Source organism: Lampetra fluviatilis, chromosome 28, assembly GCF_964198595.1.
Source record: "Lampetra fluviatilis chromosome 28, kcLamFluv1.1, whole genome shotgun sequence".
NCBI lineage: Eukaryota > Metazoa > Chordata > Hyperoartia > Petromyzontiformes > Petromyzontidae > Lampetra > Lampetra fluviatilis.
Genome location: NC_136302.1, coordinates 7,892,242 through 7,913,284, shown reverse-complemented (window position 1 = coordinate 7,913,284; position 21,043 = coordinate 7,892,242). Strand labels below are relative to the sequence as shown.

At 45.9% G+C, this 21,043-nt stretch overlaps 1 protein-coding gene across 1 annotated transcript in view; it reads right to left on the bottom strand.

The window, feature by feature from the left end:
• The window catches only part of LOC144942738 (calsyntenin-1-like), a 149,577-nt gene that overhangs the window by 95,121 nt on the left and 33,413 nt on the right, over positions 1 to 21,043 (bottom strand). The window contains exon 2 of the mRNA XM_078869611.1: positions 9,157 to 9,279. Within this exon, the coding sequence (XP_078725737.1) occupies positions 9,157 to 9,279 (123 nt within the window). The remainder of the gene's footprint in view (positions 1 to 9,156; positions 9,280 to 21,043) is intronic.

The following is a 21,043-nucleotide window of genomic DNA, read 5'->3' as shown; positions in this document are numbered from 1 at the left end:
ACTCGTTACATCGCGTGACGGGGAGTCCTCTCCTGGGTCAATACTTTGAGACCGCCCCCTCGCCACGGTTGCGAGTCGGTAACGACCTCGCCTGGTATGCGCGAGGTCGTGGGTTTGATCCCAAACCTGATACCCGCTTTATATTTGGAATTTTGCGCGTGTCTCTCTCTCCCCGTGTTTATAATCAACACGCGTTTAGAGTATTTGGCCAATATAAATTTCCACGTGATAGGCCACTTGAATGAGCTATCATTTGTGACAAGGTCGCGTTTTTAAAAAAGAGCTTTGAAGCTCAATGGGCCTTACCTGGTGAAATAAAGAAAAACGTTGAGTAGTTTTAGTTTTTCTCCAGTGCAGCTCGGCCACAATTAAATGCTCATTGATTACAACACATCACCTTCGTTCAACCTTTGACCCGGCATCATTTATACTTTTAAATAATTGCTGAGCGCAGGAGGCCAAAAAGTGTGAAAATGTCCAGCGGCCAGCAACGGACAGCGCTGTTCATTTTGTAGTAAAAAAGTGTCACGTGTTTCTTGAATGGAGCAATATTTCCTTATGGTGAGGGCTGGGGGGGGGAAGTTCAACGATTCGAGGAAGAGGGAATTCCAAAATTTAGCAGTGGGAGGGAAGATGCATGGAGACAATTGTGGTGGTTCAACACAGTTAGTTGGTTTAAACACTGTGGATGAGACGAAACAGTCAATCTTGTTGACAGTCATAAAAATTGGGTGCTAAGAATCCATGAGCGAAGTTCACACGGAACAGTAACCATGGTAGTAGCAATAGAAGAGGGAAAAGGAGGCGACTGGTCAAGTGCTTGAAGTGAATCAATGAGTCTGTACATTCAGCCTTGATATCATTCTTGATTTGAATACCTACGTGACTTTACCGAAAAAAACTAACTATGTATTCCTGCAGTGACGAAAGCTTCAAATCAAGCTTGAACCGCCTCTACGGGGAGGGTTTCCACACATCTGTTAGAGCTTTTAACAGACTGCGAGACAAGAAGGCTCCCACACCTGATGACGGACGCTTGTGTTGTGCCCGAAACGTCGAGATTTATTTTAAACCTACGTGACGTTACCGAAAGAACCAAAGAGTATGGCCTTGATATCATCTTTACTCTTAGGTTATCCACTGGAAGCAGATGCCACTGCTATCAGTTGTGGCTATTGTGCGGGACACCAAGGTGTATGGTCCACCATGCCATGGCAAGAAGATTGACGGCATGGGACTAGAGTAGCCACCTGTTCTGGGTTTTTTTTTGCCCTTGGATCAGCAGCTGTCCTTAGAAATCTGTACGTTTTTCCCGGGACATTAAGTCTCAGTTTGGTCAGTTGTGTACGGCAATCGCACACACGACATGATTATAGGCAACTGCTCTCTCGCAGGTTCAGCAGTTCCACTGCTGGATTATATTTTTTCCGCCACTTGTGTTGCGATCAAAACGTCGCGATTTATTTTATTTTCTACCTACGTGACTTTACCGAAAGAACCAAAGAGCATGATTATAGGTAGCCGTCCCCCCTTCTGGTATTGCAGAGATATTCTTCTACAGTACTACTTCTTCCCATGATACGTCCCGGTTTTATGTTGTGCAGTGCCTCCGAGGTGGCAACCCTGTACACGGCACACACAACCTGATAATCATGCAATTTAACATCGAAGCATCGTCCGGGGCTTCTGCAGTCTACGAAGGCAATCGCGGTGGGTTGTTACATCGCAGGCCGACGAGATGGTGACGGGGCCTGGGGAGACTTTCATCCAGCAGTGGAATAATTGCCGCCGAGGACATTTTGTTATTCAAACGTTACTTAATTTCATTATTGGTTTTAATCTGCTGGCTGGGGTCACCCCTTGAAAAGAGCTGCATAGCTAAATTGACTTACTCCGAAAATCCACTCCTGCCTTCTGATTATGCAGTCGGTTGGCGTGCGTTAAAGGAACGTGTCCATTTTCACCGTTGTGGCTTGTTTCGTCAATGTGGATTTGCCAATAAGTGTTCGTCTCTCTATCAAAAGCTCTCCCCTCTTTGAAGACAGGACCCAGCCCCTTTCAAACGCCACACGAGACAGCTGCTAATATATCGTCTCGTCGGACCACCCAGAATGTCCAGTGGCCATCACGGAATAGCTCGAAAAGAAAAGAGAGACATAATTAATTTAACTCCATTCTGTGCAAATTCCCTCGACCAGAAAAATAAAAATGGGGAAAGTGACCCGGCGGTTAAGAATGCGTTCTCAGGTTGGCATTCGTGAACACGGAGGCAGATGAGCCGCTGGAGTAAATAAATGAAGGTAAGCTGCACCGCCAAGAGATGGAACGCACCCAAAAGGAAGAACCACCGAGGAGATGGAGCGATGAAAAAAAATCAGCCACCGCACGGGTGCTGGCTCGGCGGATTGTTACATCGTGAGAGATGGCAAAGAACGTGGGGGAGGCCCTTCATCCAGCAGTGGATTTATCGTGCCCAATTGTGGTGCTGATGATCTTGCGCCGAGGGCGATCAGGTGACTTAATCATGCAACGTGTAATTGAGAACACCGTAAATGCTCATGGTAAATGAGCGTACATAAGTGGCCACTTAAAATCGGTGTTCATGCCTAAGAGTTTTTTTTATATAATAAATGTCCACGTGCAGTAATGAGAAAGCTTAACGGCGGCGGTGATTTTAGGGGGGCGGGGGGGGGGGGTTGAAGTCGGTTTGGCAATTGCATCACTGACAGTTTGAGAAATAAATATACTGCAACGTGAAAAAAAGTTATGACATGTCTGACAATTGGGATGTAAGCAGAGCACAGAATTGGGACCGTTGTGATTATCTCTTCTCTCTCTATACTCGAATCTTTTTTCCCTTCACGTGTGGATGATCGTAAAAGCTGCATTCATTGTATGTTGTTGTATATAATTTCCGCGGTGCAAAGCCGACAGAACACTTGCGTCCTGACAACTTCCATGGCGAGAAAAGGATGTATCTCGAGTGGCTCAAACACAAAAATATACCGGCCATGATCCGAATTACATATTTGGGCTTGAAAATATTTAATAAAAACAACAACCAGCTCCTCTGTCTTGCCAATACACTTGGGACTGTTGAACTCATTTTTTTCAAACTATCTTTCTGTGGAGGTTGCTCTCCTCTTGTTGGAGGCTATGAAACGACTCAGGACTGTCGAACCCATCGTCATGTAGGCAAATACAGCTTTGACCTGTCTTGACCCCGCTTCCATACTTGTACCCACTAAAATTAGGCCTTTATTTTCCTCTTGTGCCAACACAGCCGAATCATCAGCTGTTTCGCAGCACGTTTTATGGAGCCACACACGAACGACCGCGTTACAAATATAAACCGTCCTGGCCCCGACGACGACTCCCAGAACGATGCCCCGACCAGAAATAAGAGATTTTCCCAATTTAAGAATGAAATGTAGAACCGGTAATGAAACCGCTTGGAAAATATATTCTAAATCCCATTACGTTAACCACTGCGTTGTCAGATTCAGCAAGCTCTGGAGGAGGGATGACGCGACGGTGATTAAATGCCCCAATGCATTTTTCATCTTCACACGGCCTGCACTGCACAGATTACTCTGATGGCTGGGAAAATTGAAAGTCCTAATAATAGCACCTTGCTGGTTATTAACTGTATTATATACATTCTGAACCAAATGGTTACCTAACGAAGATTTTAAAATGAGAATGGATGCCACAATTGCAGAGCGGTAATGTTTTTTTTTACATCCTAAAAAGAAAAGCTGCCATTTGACAGGATAATATATTTTCTACAAACTGTGTACTGTCAAATGGCAGTTTCGCCTTCAAAGCAATGCATTTCCTGCCCATCTTTTGGCAAAGTGTATGAACTCCGCGTGTATAAAATTCTCGCTCGACAGCAGCAGATAACGCTAATGTGTTCTCCGACTGCCTTACAACCGTTAACTGTGCTCAACGCGCATCGCCGCTTTACCTAACAACATCATTACGACTGCGCTCGCAAAAATAAACAACTATCGTCTGGCTGAGGCTAAGCATCGCGTACGTTATTGCGTTACACGTCCGCAGGTCCAGCACGTATGTATGCATATATGTTTGTTGAACTTCTTTCACACCATACATAGCCAACCGTCATGGCTGGGTCAGTGAGTGCGTGCGTGTATGTACATGTTGAACTTTTCGCACCGTACATATGCAACCGTGAGTCGGTCAGCGAGTGGGTACATATGTATGTTGAACTTCTTTCACATCGTATGGAGCCAACCGAGGTGATTGGGTCAGCGAGTGGGTCAGTGAATGGGTGAATGTATGCACGTTGAACTTCTTTCACGTAGCCAACCGTGATAATCGCACGCACGTCTTGCGGTTGGCAAAACAATGTTACATGGGAATGCTTTTCAGAAGTAATAACAGTCGGGCTCATTTATTGGTGCAAGTGTATGCATGTCCTCTTTGCCCGTGAGACATGGGGAGTGGGTCCAATCAAGGGCCCACAGAGTACAGGCAAGTCTGTGACTGCTGCAATACCCATCTGTTGAATTGCTTATAATTCAGTAATTTAATATCACTTTGAAAAGTGTAAGCCTAACAGGATGTGTCTAGACAGATTCCTCGCCAGGCATTTTTTTTTAATCCCATCAACCCAAACGAATATTTTGAAATCGCATAACATTTTTTATCTTTGGTGGTTTTGCAAATCATTGCCAAATAATTGACAATTGATGGGTGCTTATGGCTCGCTTAACATTATATTTCAAGGACAACAATATTTTAAAGTATTTTTTTCTTACATGTGCCTGATTATTTCAAGATTAGGAGAGACGCCTTTCAAGTCACAGACCCAAGAGCATAACCCGAGTCCGAAGTCTACACTTTCAGACGCCACTCCCAGGAGTCGGAACATTTGCGCTGGAAACCCCGTTCGTGTGGCAGGAGCGAGCGATACGTTGTAACTGTGCTGTCTTGTAGTGATTTCCCCAGACCCCTGCTTACGTATTATACGCATCGTGCAGCAAAACTAACTTCAAACATTAGTTTTAGATGGGGTGGGGGGGGAAGCATTATCCCACAGATTGTAAATGTATCGCAAGAAATTGGCTCAAGAAAGACTTCAGGACATTCAAGATGCACATAGCCCACTCATTAAGATGCAAATCACGCGCAGCTACGAGCGTGTTTTCCGATTATGCAATGGGGAGGAGGTAAAAAGCAGTGTGATGCGATGCACTGCACCCAGCAGCAGCAACAATAACAACAGACAAGGCAGAAAGTGCACCTGGTGGGTGACTGCAACACCCGTCTGTGGCATTGGCTGGACCCATGGAAGACAGTTGCTTAAAAATAAAAACACTTTGCAAATTTCGATTTAAAGCTTTCGTGACTGCAGGGATTCATCTTCTTGGTTCTTTCGGTAAAGTCACGTAGAAGGGAAGTAATAAAATAATAAAAATAAAACATAATAAAACAATTCTCACGACGTTTCGGCCACAACGCAAGCAGCCATCCTCAGGCGAAGAATGAAACACCCCAAGCTTGGAGCGTATATTTAAGCTGGGTTAGAGGGGGGGGAGGTGGGAAGAAGAGCGCCTAAACAAAATAATTTGCATATCAAGAGGAATTCAGCATATGGAAAATGCGTAGGAGGTGGGCGGGGGGGGTTCCCCCCCCCCGCTCTTCTTCCCACCTCCCCCCCCTCTAACCCAGCTTAAATATACGCTCCAAGCTTGGGGTGTTTCATTCTTCGCCTGAGGATGGCTGCTTGCGTTGTGGCCGAAACGTCGTGAGAATTGTTTTATTATGTTTTATTTTTATTATTTTATTACTTCCCTTCTACGTGACTTTACCGAAAGAACCAAGAAGATGACTTTGCAAATTGATAATTGGTTTTTTTACCCTTCTATCTGGCAACAAAACGGACACCTTTTTTTACAAGGAGTCATGTTTGCATAGACCACAATACCTGCAGTCATAATGCAAACAAAAAACATAACTCTGATAATGGATGCACTATAAAATAAAAAAGGTGTCAGTTTTGTTGCCAGATAGAAGGGTAAAAAAACAATTATCATATTTTTTACTGGCAAATGAGGTTCCAATGGTGTAAACACTTTGCAAATTATTCAGCCATTTGCCAAACTGCTTCCGGATGAAGGCCTCCCCCACGCTGTGATGTTTACAGGAGTTGTTTGACCATGCTTCATCACGCCGTCTGTGAGCGTGGGTTGCTGAAGCGTCGGGGTACAAGACCAGTTCAGATATCGAGGTCTCTACCTGTCTCTTGGCGCTAAAGAAAGTGCTGCCACCCCCTCCCCCACCCCTCAGTGCCACTCCATGCGTTTAGAATGGTTTGGAATCGGAACACAAAACTGTCCCTGTGGCTACATGTATACGTACCACGGATGGGCACCACCGATTCGCACGGTTGGCTAGGTACGATGCGAAGGAAGTTCAACACGCAGACATATATACATGTACACAGGCTTGATTATGTGCCGCATGAGGTGAATGTAAAAATGAACATTGAGATTGCAGTTTGGAAGCCAGATAAACAGTAACACATGACGCAGGAAAACATGCTTCTGGCTGTAAATTGTGCAGCCAGGGTCGTGTCCGAATGTCCTGCAGCCCCCTCAGACTCCAATTGCTAGAAATGTTAATGATTCAAGGAGAGAACTACCGTATATTGAATATTAAATTGTATATCTCTGGCCACTTGTATACGGACACAAATCAATGTGAATTTCCTCTGCAAATGCTGTGTGCTTCGTATATTTTCCATTAATTGCTAGCCTACTTAAGAAATAAATGACGATGACCACAGGCGTAACAATACAGAAATAAAATCATGAGACAGATCGGCATGGCAGGGAATGCTGAGATAAATTCGCATCGAATTTCTTGAAAAACCAAGACCTCCCTCGTATCAGAGAAATGTCCATCATTGGGGGCATCTCGTGAGAATTACGAACAATATTTTAACTTGACTTACTTATAAAACGGATTATTTTTTTTAATAAATATCAATCTTACGGCACAGCGGGGTATTCACCGACAATGAAATATACTCCACCCAGATATGTGTTGTCATGGTCTAATCCTAATCTTCAGGACACACTGTACAGCCGAGGGCATTTCCAACTAATCCTAAGACACTCAAATCCCCTTAGAACCGAGCACTGCTTCGTAAAACATACGGCTGTGAAAGGGCTTGCCATAGTGGAACAACATTTGATGTATTAAAAAAAGATATATTCTTTGCGACTTGGTTCCCATTTCAATGATTCGCTCTACATTCGACCTCCCTCCCCATCCTGCGATCTCATCCTGACATCCACCTTTACTATTTTCCTTTCCCTCTTGTTGTATCCTTTCATATTATTTCCCCTCTTTCTCTTCCCCATCCTCCTAGTTCACAGCTGGCAAAACGTGTGGCTTCATACGTGGTATGTATAAAGTGCTTGCCACAAAAGAACCACAATGCTTTGCTGATCTCGTCAAGGAACATTAACTACCAGGCAAACTCCGGTCATCCTCGCAGCGGCTTTTGGCTGCTGGCCATCGAACAAAGACGGTCAGTGCATCGTGGCGCTTTCAGATGCGCTTCTGCGGCCGTCTGGAACGCTCTTCCTTCCGAGTATTAGGAAGCCACTTAAATCTAAATTTCGATTTAAAGCTTTCGTGACTGCAGGGATTCATCTTCTTGGTTCTTTCGGTAAAGTCACGTAGAAGGGAAGTAATAAAATGATAAAAATAAAACGTATGTTTTATTTTTATTATTTTATTACTTTTATTTTTATTATTTTATTACTTCCCTTCTACGTGACTTCACTTAAATCTAGATTGAAAAACACATTTCTTTACTTGTCCTGGAACCACTCCTCATGCAATAGAAGATTCTAACTGTGTTGTTACTGCCCCCCCCCCGCCCTCTGCACTTCACATTGTTAGGGCAAATCGTGAACAAACACAGAGGCCGGAAAGTGATGCCTATGGATCCTGAGAATTGCAGCGATCGCTTGCAAGCTTTGATCGAGCACAGGGTCCTGAGCCAGGCCTGTGGTTGACTAATGAATGGATTTATTTAGGTGCACAGCAAAGACCAGTGTGTGTGTGTGTGGGGGCGTGTGACGGCCGATAAATTAATTGACGAGAACCGATTCTTGCACCTCGCGATGCTTGCACCGATTTGCGGTCTACGGGCGAGAATTCTTTTGAATTCCTGCACATTGGTTGTGCCGTTGCGAGCAGGTTCAGATGAACCGAGCGGTCACTTAGGAGATTCTGGAAGTACCGTAAAAGGAAGCAAATAACAACGGCCGATTTTCCCCAAATCAAATCGCGATCTGGAATTTGGACAATTCACGTAGCGAGAAAACACGCGGATGGCTGAAAGTGTGCAAGACGGCGTGTGCTCTCATGTTCCGAGGAACGTGAATATTTCCAGTGTGCACAAAAATGTAGCAGACAACGAATGCCAATTTAGCACCGTGAAGGGAGCAACATATGAATCAATTGACTCTTTAAATCGATTTGCGAAAGTGAGTTATGATGATGCATCGAGTCGTGAGGGGAGTTAAGGTTTGAACGCCGTCCACCGAGACATCGCAATTAAACGAGCGACGGCTTGTACGTGTGAGAGACGCTCCCCATATGGCTTAATTTGTTCACTGTTTACTTTTCCTCATGCAAAACATGAGCTCACCCAAATGCCACCGCATTAACATCTCATTGTGTGAATTTTCCCAGAGAAGAGGGGGGGGGAGTAGCAATTATTATTACAACAACAGATGCCAGAAAATACTTTAAGCCATGGGAAATATTAGATCGCTCGCGTGCCACGAGAAAGTCACCAAACATCGACTCAACGGGGGCCCATGGTAGCCAATGACGCTTGTAGGTTATTCCCGCCGCACCCCCCCCGCACACCCCAGATCTTGCCATCGGCAGAGAACGTCACGAGAACGAGCAGCCAATCAGATCTCTCGTAGAGCGGCCCGCAGAAGCAGATATTACAGAGCTTCGGTTGTGAATCGATTCTCCAGTGTTGTTTGCCCCCTGTGATTTATTCATCCCCCCCCCCGGCCTTCCCCCTACCACCCTAGCCCCACCACAGCCCCCCCCCCTCCCCCACCCAATCTCGTGCTGGGCTGGAGGTCTCACCGGCGTAGGGCAGCGGAGCGTCCTTGTCGAGGGCGATGAGGGGCAGCTCCATCATGACGATCTGCTCCGTCTCCTTGAGCACGCCATGGTAGACGTCCTCCAGCCATGGCCGGTGCTTGTTCACTGCAAGACAAAACACAGCGTCGTTAGATGGCAAACGAGGCAATTGCAGTCCCCCCCCCCCTCTCTCACTCTACACGGTGGTAGCAGCAGTAGTAGATGCGTTGCAAAAATAAATAAATGGCGCACAAGGCGAAACTGCACGAGGAGATGGCGGCCTGCTGAGTACACACACACACACAGCGCACACACAGTGCACACCCACAGCGCACACACAGTGCACACCCACACACAGAGCGCGCACACACACACACAGAGTACACAATGTTGTCCCAAGTCTGTTCGCATAGCCGCATCGGAGTGAATTAAAATCCACATAGAGTGAATTTAGGGTTAAAAATATAAGTTAACCACATGCATATACAGCGCGAAATTCGCACAAGCCTGACACGCACAAAGCGAGGGGAACCTGTACAGTGTATTGATTACTACGATTAGTCAACATTATGGAGCTACTCGGGCGAGCCGCAACTCTGCTGCAATGCCACGGTGATGAAGGTGGTAACGGCGCAGCCCCGCAATTGCCTGCTCGCGCCACTGTTGGCGGAACGGGCCTCTCCACTAGAGAGGGACCTCTAGATAGCCCCCCCCTCTGGAGGGTATTTAGATTTCCTCTTCCACACCGTGAAGAGCTGGGGAGTATCCATTGACACTGCTGGGTGGACCGAGGTGGTGGGGTCGGGGGGGAGGGGGATGGAGGATTTAAAAAAAAAACTTGCAACCATTATTTCAACCGACGCGTCTAGAGGTTGAATCGAACAGGCCACCTCTGGATTGCAAGTCCAGTGCGCTGACCGTTAGACCACAGCAGCAGCAGCATCATCCCTCAAAATGATAGAAGCCGTTAATGAAAAAAGAATTTGTCTTGCAACACATTGGTGGCGGCAGAAACAGCTGGCTGCTGCTGCCGCTTGATCAAAATCGGCAATGAAGGCAGATAACTGCTCGAGACGCCATCACCTGTGCCACCAGAAAATAGATTGAGACCGCCCAACTTTCTTTCCAGTTTCCACTCACTGACTTGAGAAATTGCCAGCTTATTTCGTTGGCCCTTCAAGATCAAGAGGTCACCGTGGCCGATGCGGTTGCTCTCCCCCACGCGTTGCCATGCTTGCCGTGCGCTTTACAGCAGCGTAACAGTGCAACGGCTGGTGGCATTGCAAGGACGGCTCTGGCTATTATTGTGATGATCCGTAACAAGAGTAAAACCATGAAAAACGCAATTTCCGCGCCACTTTATTCCAGACAATCATTGCAGTTCTCTCCATGAACTATGTGTGACCAAGTTGTATAATATCTTAGCTTGTTTTTACACATATGTATAAATCGACACGTCCTGAAGAAGGGGCGTTGAGTTAAATCGATCCACAAAACTGGTTGGGGGATTTGTGTAAGGTGAACCTAGCCGATGCGTCACTGCAATAAGGGCCCCTGTCGTTTTCAAAACGATTCATTTGTGCCACGTCCAAGGCTGCTTAACCTAAAAAAACGATTCTAATGGTTCTTTCGGTAAAGTCTCGTAGATAGAAAAAATAATAGCAATTAAATAATAAAAATAAAGTGAATACAAAATAATAAAAATATCACGACGTTTCGATCGCAACACAAGCAATCGTCATCAGGAGAATGTTTTTATTTTTAGTATTATTTAATTGGTATTATTTTTTCTATCTACGTGACTTTACCGAAAGAACCATAGAATATGAATTCCCGCAGTCATGAAAGTTAAGTCAAAATCACATTTTTAAATTATTATTTACCAAGTAAGGCCCACTGGGCCATGTAGCTCTTTTACTGGTAGGAACCTGGCCATCACAAATGATAGCTTCAACCAAGTGGCTTATCATGTGGAAATTTACAGCAGCCAAATACACCAAATGCAATGGCGATTCAAAATGTGGAGGGAGAAATATTATCGCGACCACGGGGAGATTATGCAAGCTCCAAATATGCGCGTGTCAGGGTTGGGATCCTACCCACGACATTCTACATACCAGGCGAGGGAGATAAGATGGCCACCTTGACGCCCCAATTCATAAATCGCATATTCTGTACACACGAATATTTTAACCGACAGCTTAACCAACAACCGCGTCCACAACAACAATTACACCACGAGCACACATCAGGGCACTTGATATTCGTCCAACCAAAAATGGCGAAAAATGAAGGGGGCAAGCAAGCGAACCCGCCGTTAATAGCGTTGCCCCGGTCCACGATCCAGGTTGCGCGTTCGAGCTTTCATTTAGAAAGGCGCACACTCACGCACGCGATCGCGTGCAATCGCGATTCACACACGCATGGATCGTCCGTCGCTCTCGTGCCAGTCACAGTAACGCCAGCGCCAGGACGTGTTCGGCGAATTTCCAGCACCTGTCAATTTCTGGGAGACAGCTTGTGCGCACAGCGCGCAAGGCGGCCGTGAAGGCGTTCCTGCGAGGGCCACACAGGGAACGCGCTCGGTACGTTCTCGCCCGTTTATTTTCCCATCAACTCTCTGTACGCAAAATCATTTCGCGTCGCATTCTCGATGGGCTGTCACGTAAAATGTATGGCCTTTTTTTAAATGGACCTGAACGCTCTCTACGGGGGGGGGGCAGCTTTCTAAACAACTATTTTTTATTAACCGCCACCGCGTTTATTAAGCGAGGTGTGGGCTTGTTTGCGTGGGGAAAGGCGCAGCCCTGCAAGTGCTGGGCTGCATCACTGCTGGCAGAAGGGCCTCCACTAGAGGGAGGTCAAGACAGCTCCTCTTCAGAGACGTGAGAATACCCACGCTTCACCCCACCACACACGACCCGCCCATTCATGAACAGTGGTGCATCCATTGATACTCTGGGGTGGACAGAGGTGGAAGGAATTAACAAACTATCCCCATTGTTACAACTGCTGTGCTGGGGAGTTGAACTGGCGACCTCTGTGTTAACCATAACACCCCATGGCATTATCCCTTGTGTGTGTATATATATGAATGTATAAATAACAATTTGGAGTGGGAGTGTAGTGCTGAGCACACTGAACTGTGTTCCCGGTGACCCGAGTTTGATTTCCGCTCAGAGCCAAAATCAATGACGACTATCTTAACTGGTCCTGGGCATCCCCTATGTCGACTCAGCCTTGAATGGGGACCTGGTGAGGTGTATAAAAATCAGCATTGAGCAGACAATGTGCGCCGGTGGTGGTGCTGGCCACCCACCCCCTTGTGTGCTGTGCCGGCTTTAATAGGTGCTTGAAGGCTACACGGTGGATATGTTTTAAAAGAGAATCGACCGAAAATTTGAATGCAGTACTCCGAGACTTAGTGAGGATTTCCTGTAGAAAAATCTTAAAATTTATTATTTTGACTATGATTAATATGACTTGATATTAATAATATGAAGAGTACCATGTAATAATACCATGTATTATTGATACCATGTATTATTGATACCATGTATTATTGATACCATGTATTATTAATATCAGTAAATATCAGTAACGATGTAATTATTCCATGCATAATTGCTGTTCAACTCTGTAAATAAAAACTCCCCACTAATTAAAATCAACAACAACGTTTCTCACTTCATTTGATAAACAGCCTTTAAGGTGCAAATAGCAATTAATTTGTGTCCACAAGTAATTTGGAACAGTTGGCTAGCACAGATCAATTTTCCACCACAGACCAATTTCAATTGTTTCTGTTTACAAATTAGAGGCGATCAAGTCAACGCTCTTCAATCCTTCAGTAGGCACGACAGGATGTCACCTGACAGTTTTAACTGACCATCTAAAACCTATGGGAGAACAAACACAAAAATCCGCCACTCTGCACCATGAAAAACTCAGGTGGGTGAAGCCCAGTCGAATCACAACTTCACGTATCTGACCATCACATTATCAGCGCTGACAAATCTGATCGCCCACAGCCAGCGCCGTATTTGTGGTACGGTGTAACTGTCATTTTCTGTAGATGTTCTGTAAATTCAAATATCCGCCCCTGCTCCGGTTCACCAGCCAGTCAGATACGCAACACTGCGCATGTCGTCGTACCCATCAGAAGAATGCCACCAAAGAGCAATCTATAAAGAGCAATGCCAAAGCAAGTGAAAGGTAACAGATGCAGAGTATGAGCAAGGAGGAGATGTATGCGTGTATGTAGAACTCTTTCGCACTGTACGGAGCCAACCGTGCAAATCGAAGGTGCGGTGGAAGGGCAACAAACTAAAACACAAAAGGCAGGTCTTAAGAAATGAGTTTTCAATCGAGATGATTCAAAAGTGCATAGCTCCAGTGGCTTCCTCATATTGGAAGGAAAAAGGTTCCAGACGACTGCAAAGGCGCGTCCGAAAGTGCGGGATGCAGTGACCGTCTTTGTTCGATGGCCAGCAGCCAAAAAAGTCACTGTGAGGATGCCCAGAGTTCACGTGATGTTCCTTGACGAGATCAGCGAGGTATTGCGGTTCATGTGTGGCAAGAACTTTGTGTGTAATGAGTGCTACCTTATAAATAGATGGACTGACGGAGCCGAGGAGGTAGCATTTGATGGCGATGAATGGCCTGGTAACATCAGCAATAGATGGGAGATGATGATGATAACGATTGCCAACAAAGGAGGACTGCTGCCAGATGTTCATGGTGTCAGTGGCCTCCCCTTGAAGGGGGGCTGGACAGCAACTTTACAAACGTAAAGCACCAGGGATGCTGGGAACTTTGGTCACCACCAATGGCGCGATATTAACACCTTTGCCCGATATACAGGGGGTCGTGAGTTCGAGCCCGACCCAAACGCGTGAATATTTGGAGTCTGCATGTCTCTCTCCCCGTTAGGTTGCGTGATATTTTCTCTGGGTCCTCAGGTTTTCCCCCTCTGCATTTCAAGTATTTGGCGGCTATAATTTCCCACATGATAGGCCACTTCGTTAAGCTATACGTTGTGGCCAGGTAAGGCCCAAATGAGCTATATAGCTCAATGGGGGCCTTACCTGGTAAAATAAAAATAGTTTTTAAATCCTTTATATTAAGTTCACTTGCTCGCTTGCTTGCTTGCTTGCGTACGACCGTGCAAATCTTTCAGTCGTCTTTTAACCCACTTCCCGTGATCCAATCGAGCTGACATTTTCCACACAGACTCGTTGTGCGTGACAATTAATGTTCGTGAAATTTTTTTTCCAAAATTTTACACTTTTTAGGACAAAAATATTATATTTAATTACCAATTGCTTAATGGTGCCATGCAATGATCTGACCCATAAGTGGCAGCCATCTCAAGCCAGAGGACGAGAGGACTCTAGCCGCCACGCATATAAAGGATTTATAGTGAAAAACTTTGTTTTTACGGGTTATACTTGTTTTTTGAGCGGACACGCAGTAGTATGGCCGCCAAGGACAGCTTCCCTTTAGGGGCCCACGTCTCGATCAAAATACAGGCGGACGGAGGAGGCGCAGAGGATACACCCAGGTAATGTTTGTTCGTCCGATCGATGCCAACAACCAGGGCCGGATTAAGTTTGATGGGAGCGCTTTGGGCTGTTGTAGTTGTGACATAGTTGGTAGAGGGCGTGCCTCTCCTTGTAAATTCAATTCCTTCCCTCGACTGTTTTGCCTCCACCCGTGCTCGATCACGACAAACGCTACATTGTCATCGGTCTCGGATATTCCAGAGCTCATTAGTAAACGTGACGGACGAATTTCAAAGCTCGATCAAAGTTAAAACGAACAACTATTTTAATTTTGGTTCACAACTGGTTATACGGAGTAAGTCATGCAGCGAGACGTTAGCTCTCCCTGCTTGGTATGCAGGAGGCCGTAGGTTCCATCCCGACTCTGACGCCTGTATATTTAGAGATTGCAGGGTTCTCCATGTGGTCGTGTGGATTTTCTCCGGTCCTCTGGTTTTTCCCTCCTCACTTTGAATCAACGTCCGTTTAGAGTATCTGCCTGCTATCAATTTCCACCAGAGAAGCCTCTTCGTTGAGCTATCATTTGTGGCCGGGTCGCTTCTGAAAAAGGGCTATAAAGCTCAGGTCAGTTTGACGAGAGACTCGAGAGAGAGACTAATGCGGCCCTGATTGGGGCATGTTCATGTGGGTCAAAGGGCAGGCAGGTGGAGTAGGCACAGAGGGATCGCAAGATGCACAGACGGTGACCAGGTGATGTTTGCTTGCCTAATCGATGCAGACAGCACGGCCCAGACGGATGCTCGTGGCGGTGCCAGCGATTGGACGCCATGCGCTATCGACGTGTCCCGGACTTTGAACGCAATTTGGCAAGCGGAGGCGGCAGAGTCAATGAGGGGGGCCCGGTCAATAAAACGGCAGAGTTGAGAAGCAGAGGACACAATGGTTGCTTTGCAAATATTCTATTAGGGACAATCAAATAAGAGGTTGTATTATTGTACAGAGTAAATGTTTTCGGAATACTGTAGGCCTTAATTTAACACAATAGACATAACGGTTTTAAAATAACCAATAAACGTTCTTAAAAGGCAATTCGTGCAGTCTCTCAACTCTTTTTCAATTGGCCTCTCTCTCTCTGCCATGAAGGGCTATTTGCCCAAAACATTTTATGCATAATACTCTTTAGGGCAGTGTCAGACGAATTTGGGTGCAACTTTGTTACGTGCGATTGTGCACCGATACTAATGCAGTATCACAAATCGATTGTTTCACCAAACAATTAAAATGTCGTGTGTGCGCGCGCATGCAGAGTATACACGTACGTGCAATATACCCGACTCTACACACCTGCGCTAGACTGCTCGCTCTACCGGCAGACTCCACCGTCCTCTTCCGTCACCTGGCCACGCTCCTATTCTCGATCATTCCCGTAGCCACCAGTCCCTTCTTACTGCAGGATGACTCCCCTGTCATTACCTCCCATGGCCACTAGTCCATTCGTACTGCAGGCTGACTCCCCTGTCATTACCTCCCGTAGCCACCAATCCCTTCTTACTGCAGGCTGACTCCCCTGTCATTACCTCACGTGGCCACCAGTCCCTTCATACTGCAAGCTGACTCCCCTGCCATTACCTCCTGAGGCCACTAATCTATTCGCACTGCAGGCAGACTCCCCTGTCATTACCTCCTGAGGCCACTAGTCTATTCGCACTGCAGGCAGACTCCCTTGTCATTACCTCACGTGGCCACTAGTTCATTCACACTGCAAGCTGACTCCCCTGTCATTACCTCCCGTAACCACCAGTCCCCATTTGGTACTGCAAGCTGACTCCCCGGTCATTACTTCCCGTGGCCACTAGTCCATTCGCACTGCAGGCCGACTCTACTGTCATTTACACAAGTATCTTGCTCGCAAGCCGAATCAAAGGTTGGGGAGGGGGGGGGCGACCGTTGCATCGTGGGAATTTTATCTCCCGACTGCAAGCACAACAGCGGCGTTAACTTCCGCACGCAAACGACAAATAACACTGGTGAAGTGGCAACACAAGTTCCTCCACCGCCTTGCCACACACGCACAGCAGGCATTAGCTGAACAAGAATGGGCAGCAGATTATTTAAAGTGCCTTGGGAAAAGCTCTCGTCTGTGCAGGATTGAACTTGTGACCCGCAGTACTAAATAATCCTAGGCAGACACGGAACTGTATTCAGCCGCCTGTATGTTATGCATGTGGCGTGAGGAATGATTTCCACTTCTTTATCTATTTGTGCGTACGTGTTTTTTTTTTGATCATGTGGAGCGGTAGTGTAGCGGTTAGCACGCTGTGCTATGAACCTGGCGACCCGAGTTCGATTCCCGCTCGTAGCCAACACTGGTGATCATTATCTGAACCAATCATGGGCCTCCCCTGGGTCGATTCAGCCTAAAATGAGTACCTGTTGCGGTGTGAAAACATCACCACTGGGGATAGAAAGGCGGTCGGGCGTGGTGCTGGCCACACCGAATGTGCCACAGTAACGGGCTTCATTAGGTGCTCACTAACAGCACTTGCCCCAACAGTCTATTAAGGCTATAGCGGGGATCTTTGTCTTTTGTGTTTTATCGTGGTACTGTAGTAATACATATTGTGTACATGCATCTAAATGTGTGCAGGTCATTTCACAATTGGGGAAAGTCGATTAGAAATCTGCATTTCACTTTCTTCCGGGGAGACGTGTTTATTCTCTCCAAAAAGTTAACGTGACGCATTGGTCAAATGAGCATCAAGGCAGTGCTCATGTCCTGCTTACAGCCCTGAGCCAGTGGTGGAAATTTCTCATTCCTATGACAGGGATGAGACTATCCATTGGACAACCGCTGCCGACAACCGAATGCATTATTGCAAGTCTCACAGCGAATGGCGATTTCGTTAAAAATAATAAACGCACTGCAGGAACGCCGCGCTTAATTTCGAAACGCAATTTAAACGCCACGTATTATACACACACACATTCAAATGTTTAGCCGACCGCGCCTGTTAATAGACCAGGATTAGAAACACAGACCAGACATTTCTGGATTCATCATGATCTATTTTTTTTATTATAATGAATTTTTTGTATCATTATTATGGATCCCGTTAACCCCCTCTGGGAGTTTCCGTGTCCAATGACGCACGTTTTTTGGAGAGCGATGTTTAGCCCCACAGTCAAAATAGTGGCCCAGGCACGTGCACGGCATCTGTTACCAACGCCGGGCATCCCAAACTTGCCCCTAAATTTAGTTTTTTTTTGCGAGAGCGAGGCTTAAAATGTCTCGCCCAACCAGAGTCAGGCGACTTTTAAACTTCATATATTACTTTACAACTATATATACACACACACCCCCCGTGCACTTAGTTGCGTCCCTGCACAAGACATCAGTTGGTGAAATCGTTACAATGAAACTACAACTACTATATTAACTAAGTGAGAGGCATGATGGCTCAGCAGTCAACGCAGTGCCCCGCGAACCCAGTGACTTGGGTTTGCTTCCCAACCGCAGCTAAATTCAGCGCTGAGTAACATCTCAATCGGTGCCCAGCCGCCCCCCCCCATTCACCAACCGGCTGACCGGTGTGGTGAAGTATGGTCAAACACCTCCGCCACAACCGAAACTGTGTCGGAAGATCTTCAACTCGGCAGTGGATTGATTACTCTACAAATATTGTTATAGAGTATTTGAACAAATATCCAAGTCAACATTCCTTATTACCACACAGCTACCCACCATATTAGGTGCCTATCACTTACTCCGTTTGAGAATCGCAAGAGCTGCCATGCCACCTACCCCCCATGACTCACAGCAATACTAAGTTAGGCCAGCGAGTGTAAACAGTGCTGATGCTCACGGTTCACTCTTTCTATTCAACGGGCACTGGGACACACGCACATCAACGGGCTTACGCTGCAAACCTATGAGACTTTCGCGGGCACGGCAGCGATGGTTGGCCAAGCACGGCGAGAAAGGAAGTTCAACATGCATACATGCATGTTAAAATTGCATTAGTGTTCGACGCCCATGTATTTTCAGCGTATTCCCTCAAGGCAGTAAAAAAACCAAACACAAGGTGCATACAACAATTTTCCCTCGATGTCCGCGAGGGGTATGCGTTCCGGAGATTCCTGTGAATACCACATTTCACGGAAAATTATATTGGCCTACGAAAACCTTTTTAATTAATCACCTTACATAAATACGTAAGCACTTAATTAGATGAAAATGATCGTACCACAAAAGAAAAATTGGTTACAATAAAAATAAAGTTAATACATATTAAACTATGAAATAGTTTGGAAATTGCCTTGCCGTAAATAATGATGACGATGCACATCACTTTCTCTCGCATCACTTTCTCTCTCTCGATGCAGTCGTACAGCGTTCCAGATGCGATTTACGGAAAGCCAAAATCGCGGATAGCAAGTTCGTGAACGAGCGAAAACCGTACAGATTAATAATAATGCACATGGTACCGGATGCTGCTGCTGTTGCTGTTGTGTGACAGTGATTGCACTGGGCTTGCAATGCAAACATCACTGGATCAATCTCCTGGCGAGGCAGTTGGAACAAAGGGCAGGTTTCTTAAATATCACAGCCTCTACTCTTTGGTTCTTTCGGTAAAGTCACGTATAAAGATAAAATAATAAATTAATTACTAGCATACGACGTTTCCATCGCAACACAAGCATTCATCATCAGGTATAAATGAAATAGAAACACAAATCTAGTATACTTAGAAATGGAATGTAATACAACAGAGAGTCGGATAACATAACAGTCAACACCCTACCTGGTTGATTACATTCTTCCTGAGGATGCTAAATTTGAGAGAGAGCTAAAGCACAGAACCAGAAACATATAGACAGACATATAAGTAGACAGATACCCAGCAGCTGAAATGAGTACATCCCAGTGAGTTTATTGGCAGTTCTCACATGGTGGGGTCAAGTGTGGCCACTCCCACATCTTTCTATATGCCTGGCCAGCCTGGAAGAGTAGGCCAAAATATGCTCTAAAGGGCCTCTCTAGAGCTCCCTCGAGTGGAAGCGCTTTGTGCCATAAATGGTGTAAACGAGGAATTGCAGGGCTATACCATTAACCCATACACAATAAAAAAAAAATTGTTAGAAGGCATATTTTGTGCAATTGTAAATGTGGTTAAATACTATGCCATTAAAGTGAAACTCTTTAGAGTAATGCGGTACAGGAATAACCAAACGGTTAAATGAATTTGGCCACAATTTAGCGGCGGGTGTTTATTTGGGCTTAATATAGTTCACTATCATCACAGGGCTGGAGTCTAAATCGTATAACTTGAAAACCATTAATTCAGAGCCAACGGCTGTATCGTGTGTGCCGACACGGGCACACGTAACAACTTTAATTATCTGCTAAATCGCAAGTGCCACGACAGAATATTGCTGGTTTACAGATACATTATGGTAGATAGCGGAATATGTTCACAAGTGTTATTTCTTAAGACCATAGATCAACACTGAATTTTCAATTATAAACATTGATTTTTGTGTCCTTGTTCAGTGTGGGGCAGTGCTTTTTGTAGGGACCAAAAAAAATTGCAAGATGCGCAAATCCATTGTGAGTCATCGCCTCTTTGTAAAATTGAATCAAACCGGAGAACAAACGTGGGCCTGCGATCACTGCCCTATTTCTTCTTGTCAGACAAAATAATTGGAAAAGCAACATTTACTTTCCCCATTATCTGCTCCGATTACAGCACATGCAGTATATTAAAAATAATTACCTGGAATTTATTCTCGTGTAGAGCGATCGTGGCGGCGGGGGCGGCTGTGCGTCACAACAACAACAAAAATCTCAAAGCGCACGTGAATCTGACCCCGGCGGGCTGCTAACCCCTGCACATTTATATGCCACTGCAGTGTGACATAACAGCCTGCGGTGTAACGGCGAGCATACAGGAGCTACAATCCAGAGGTCGCTGCTTAGATCCCATCTCCTAGCGTAGCAGTGGAGATGGTAAAACAAGTTTGTCCACTGGGCAATGTAAATGGGTAAACCACACGTATCAACACTCGCTAATTGGCTGAAAACATCTTAACATATAGAGGGCTGCAGAGCTTGGCCAATAGGTAGCTCACGCTCACCGCCTGGCTACTAAGCCTTCCCGCTCGTGTGCGCCGCCTCGTGCCTCCGAGGCGTTCCCTCTCTCTTTGACAGCAAGAAAAGTCTGTGCTCGTTGAAAGTTGCCATTATCGTCGTGTCTTGACGAATGTCAGGTCGAGCGTGGTGGGCTAAAGCGTGGGTACATCCCGTCCTCTTCCCAGACATCTGGCCAATGTGAAGTAGGCCAAAACACCCTCGAGTGGGGCTTTAACGGAGCACCTAGTGGAGGCCA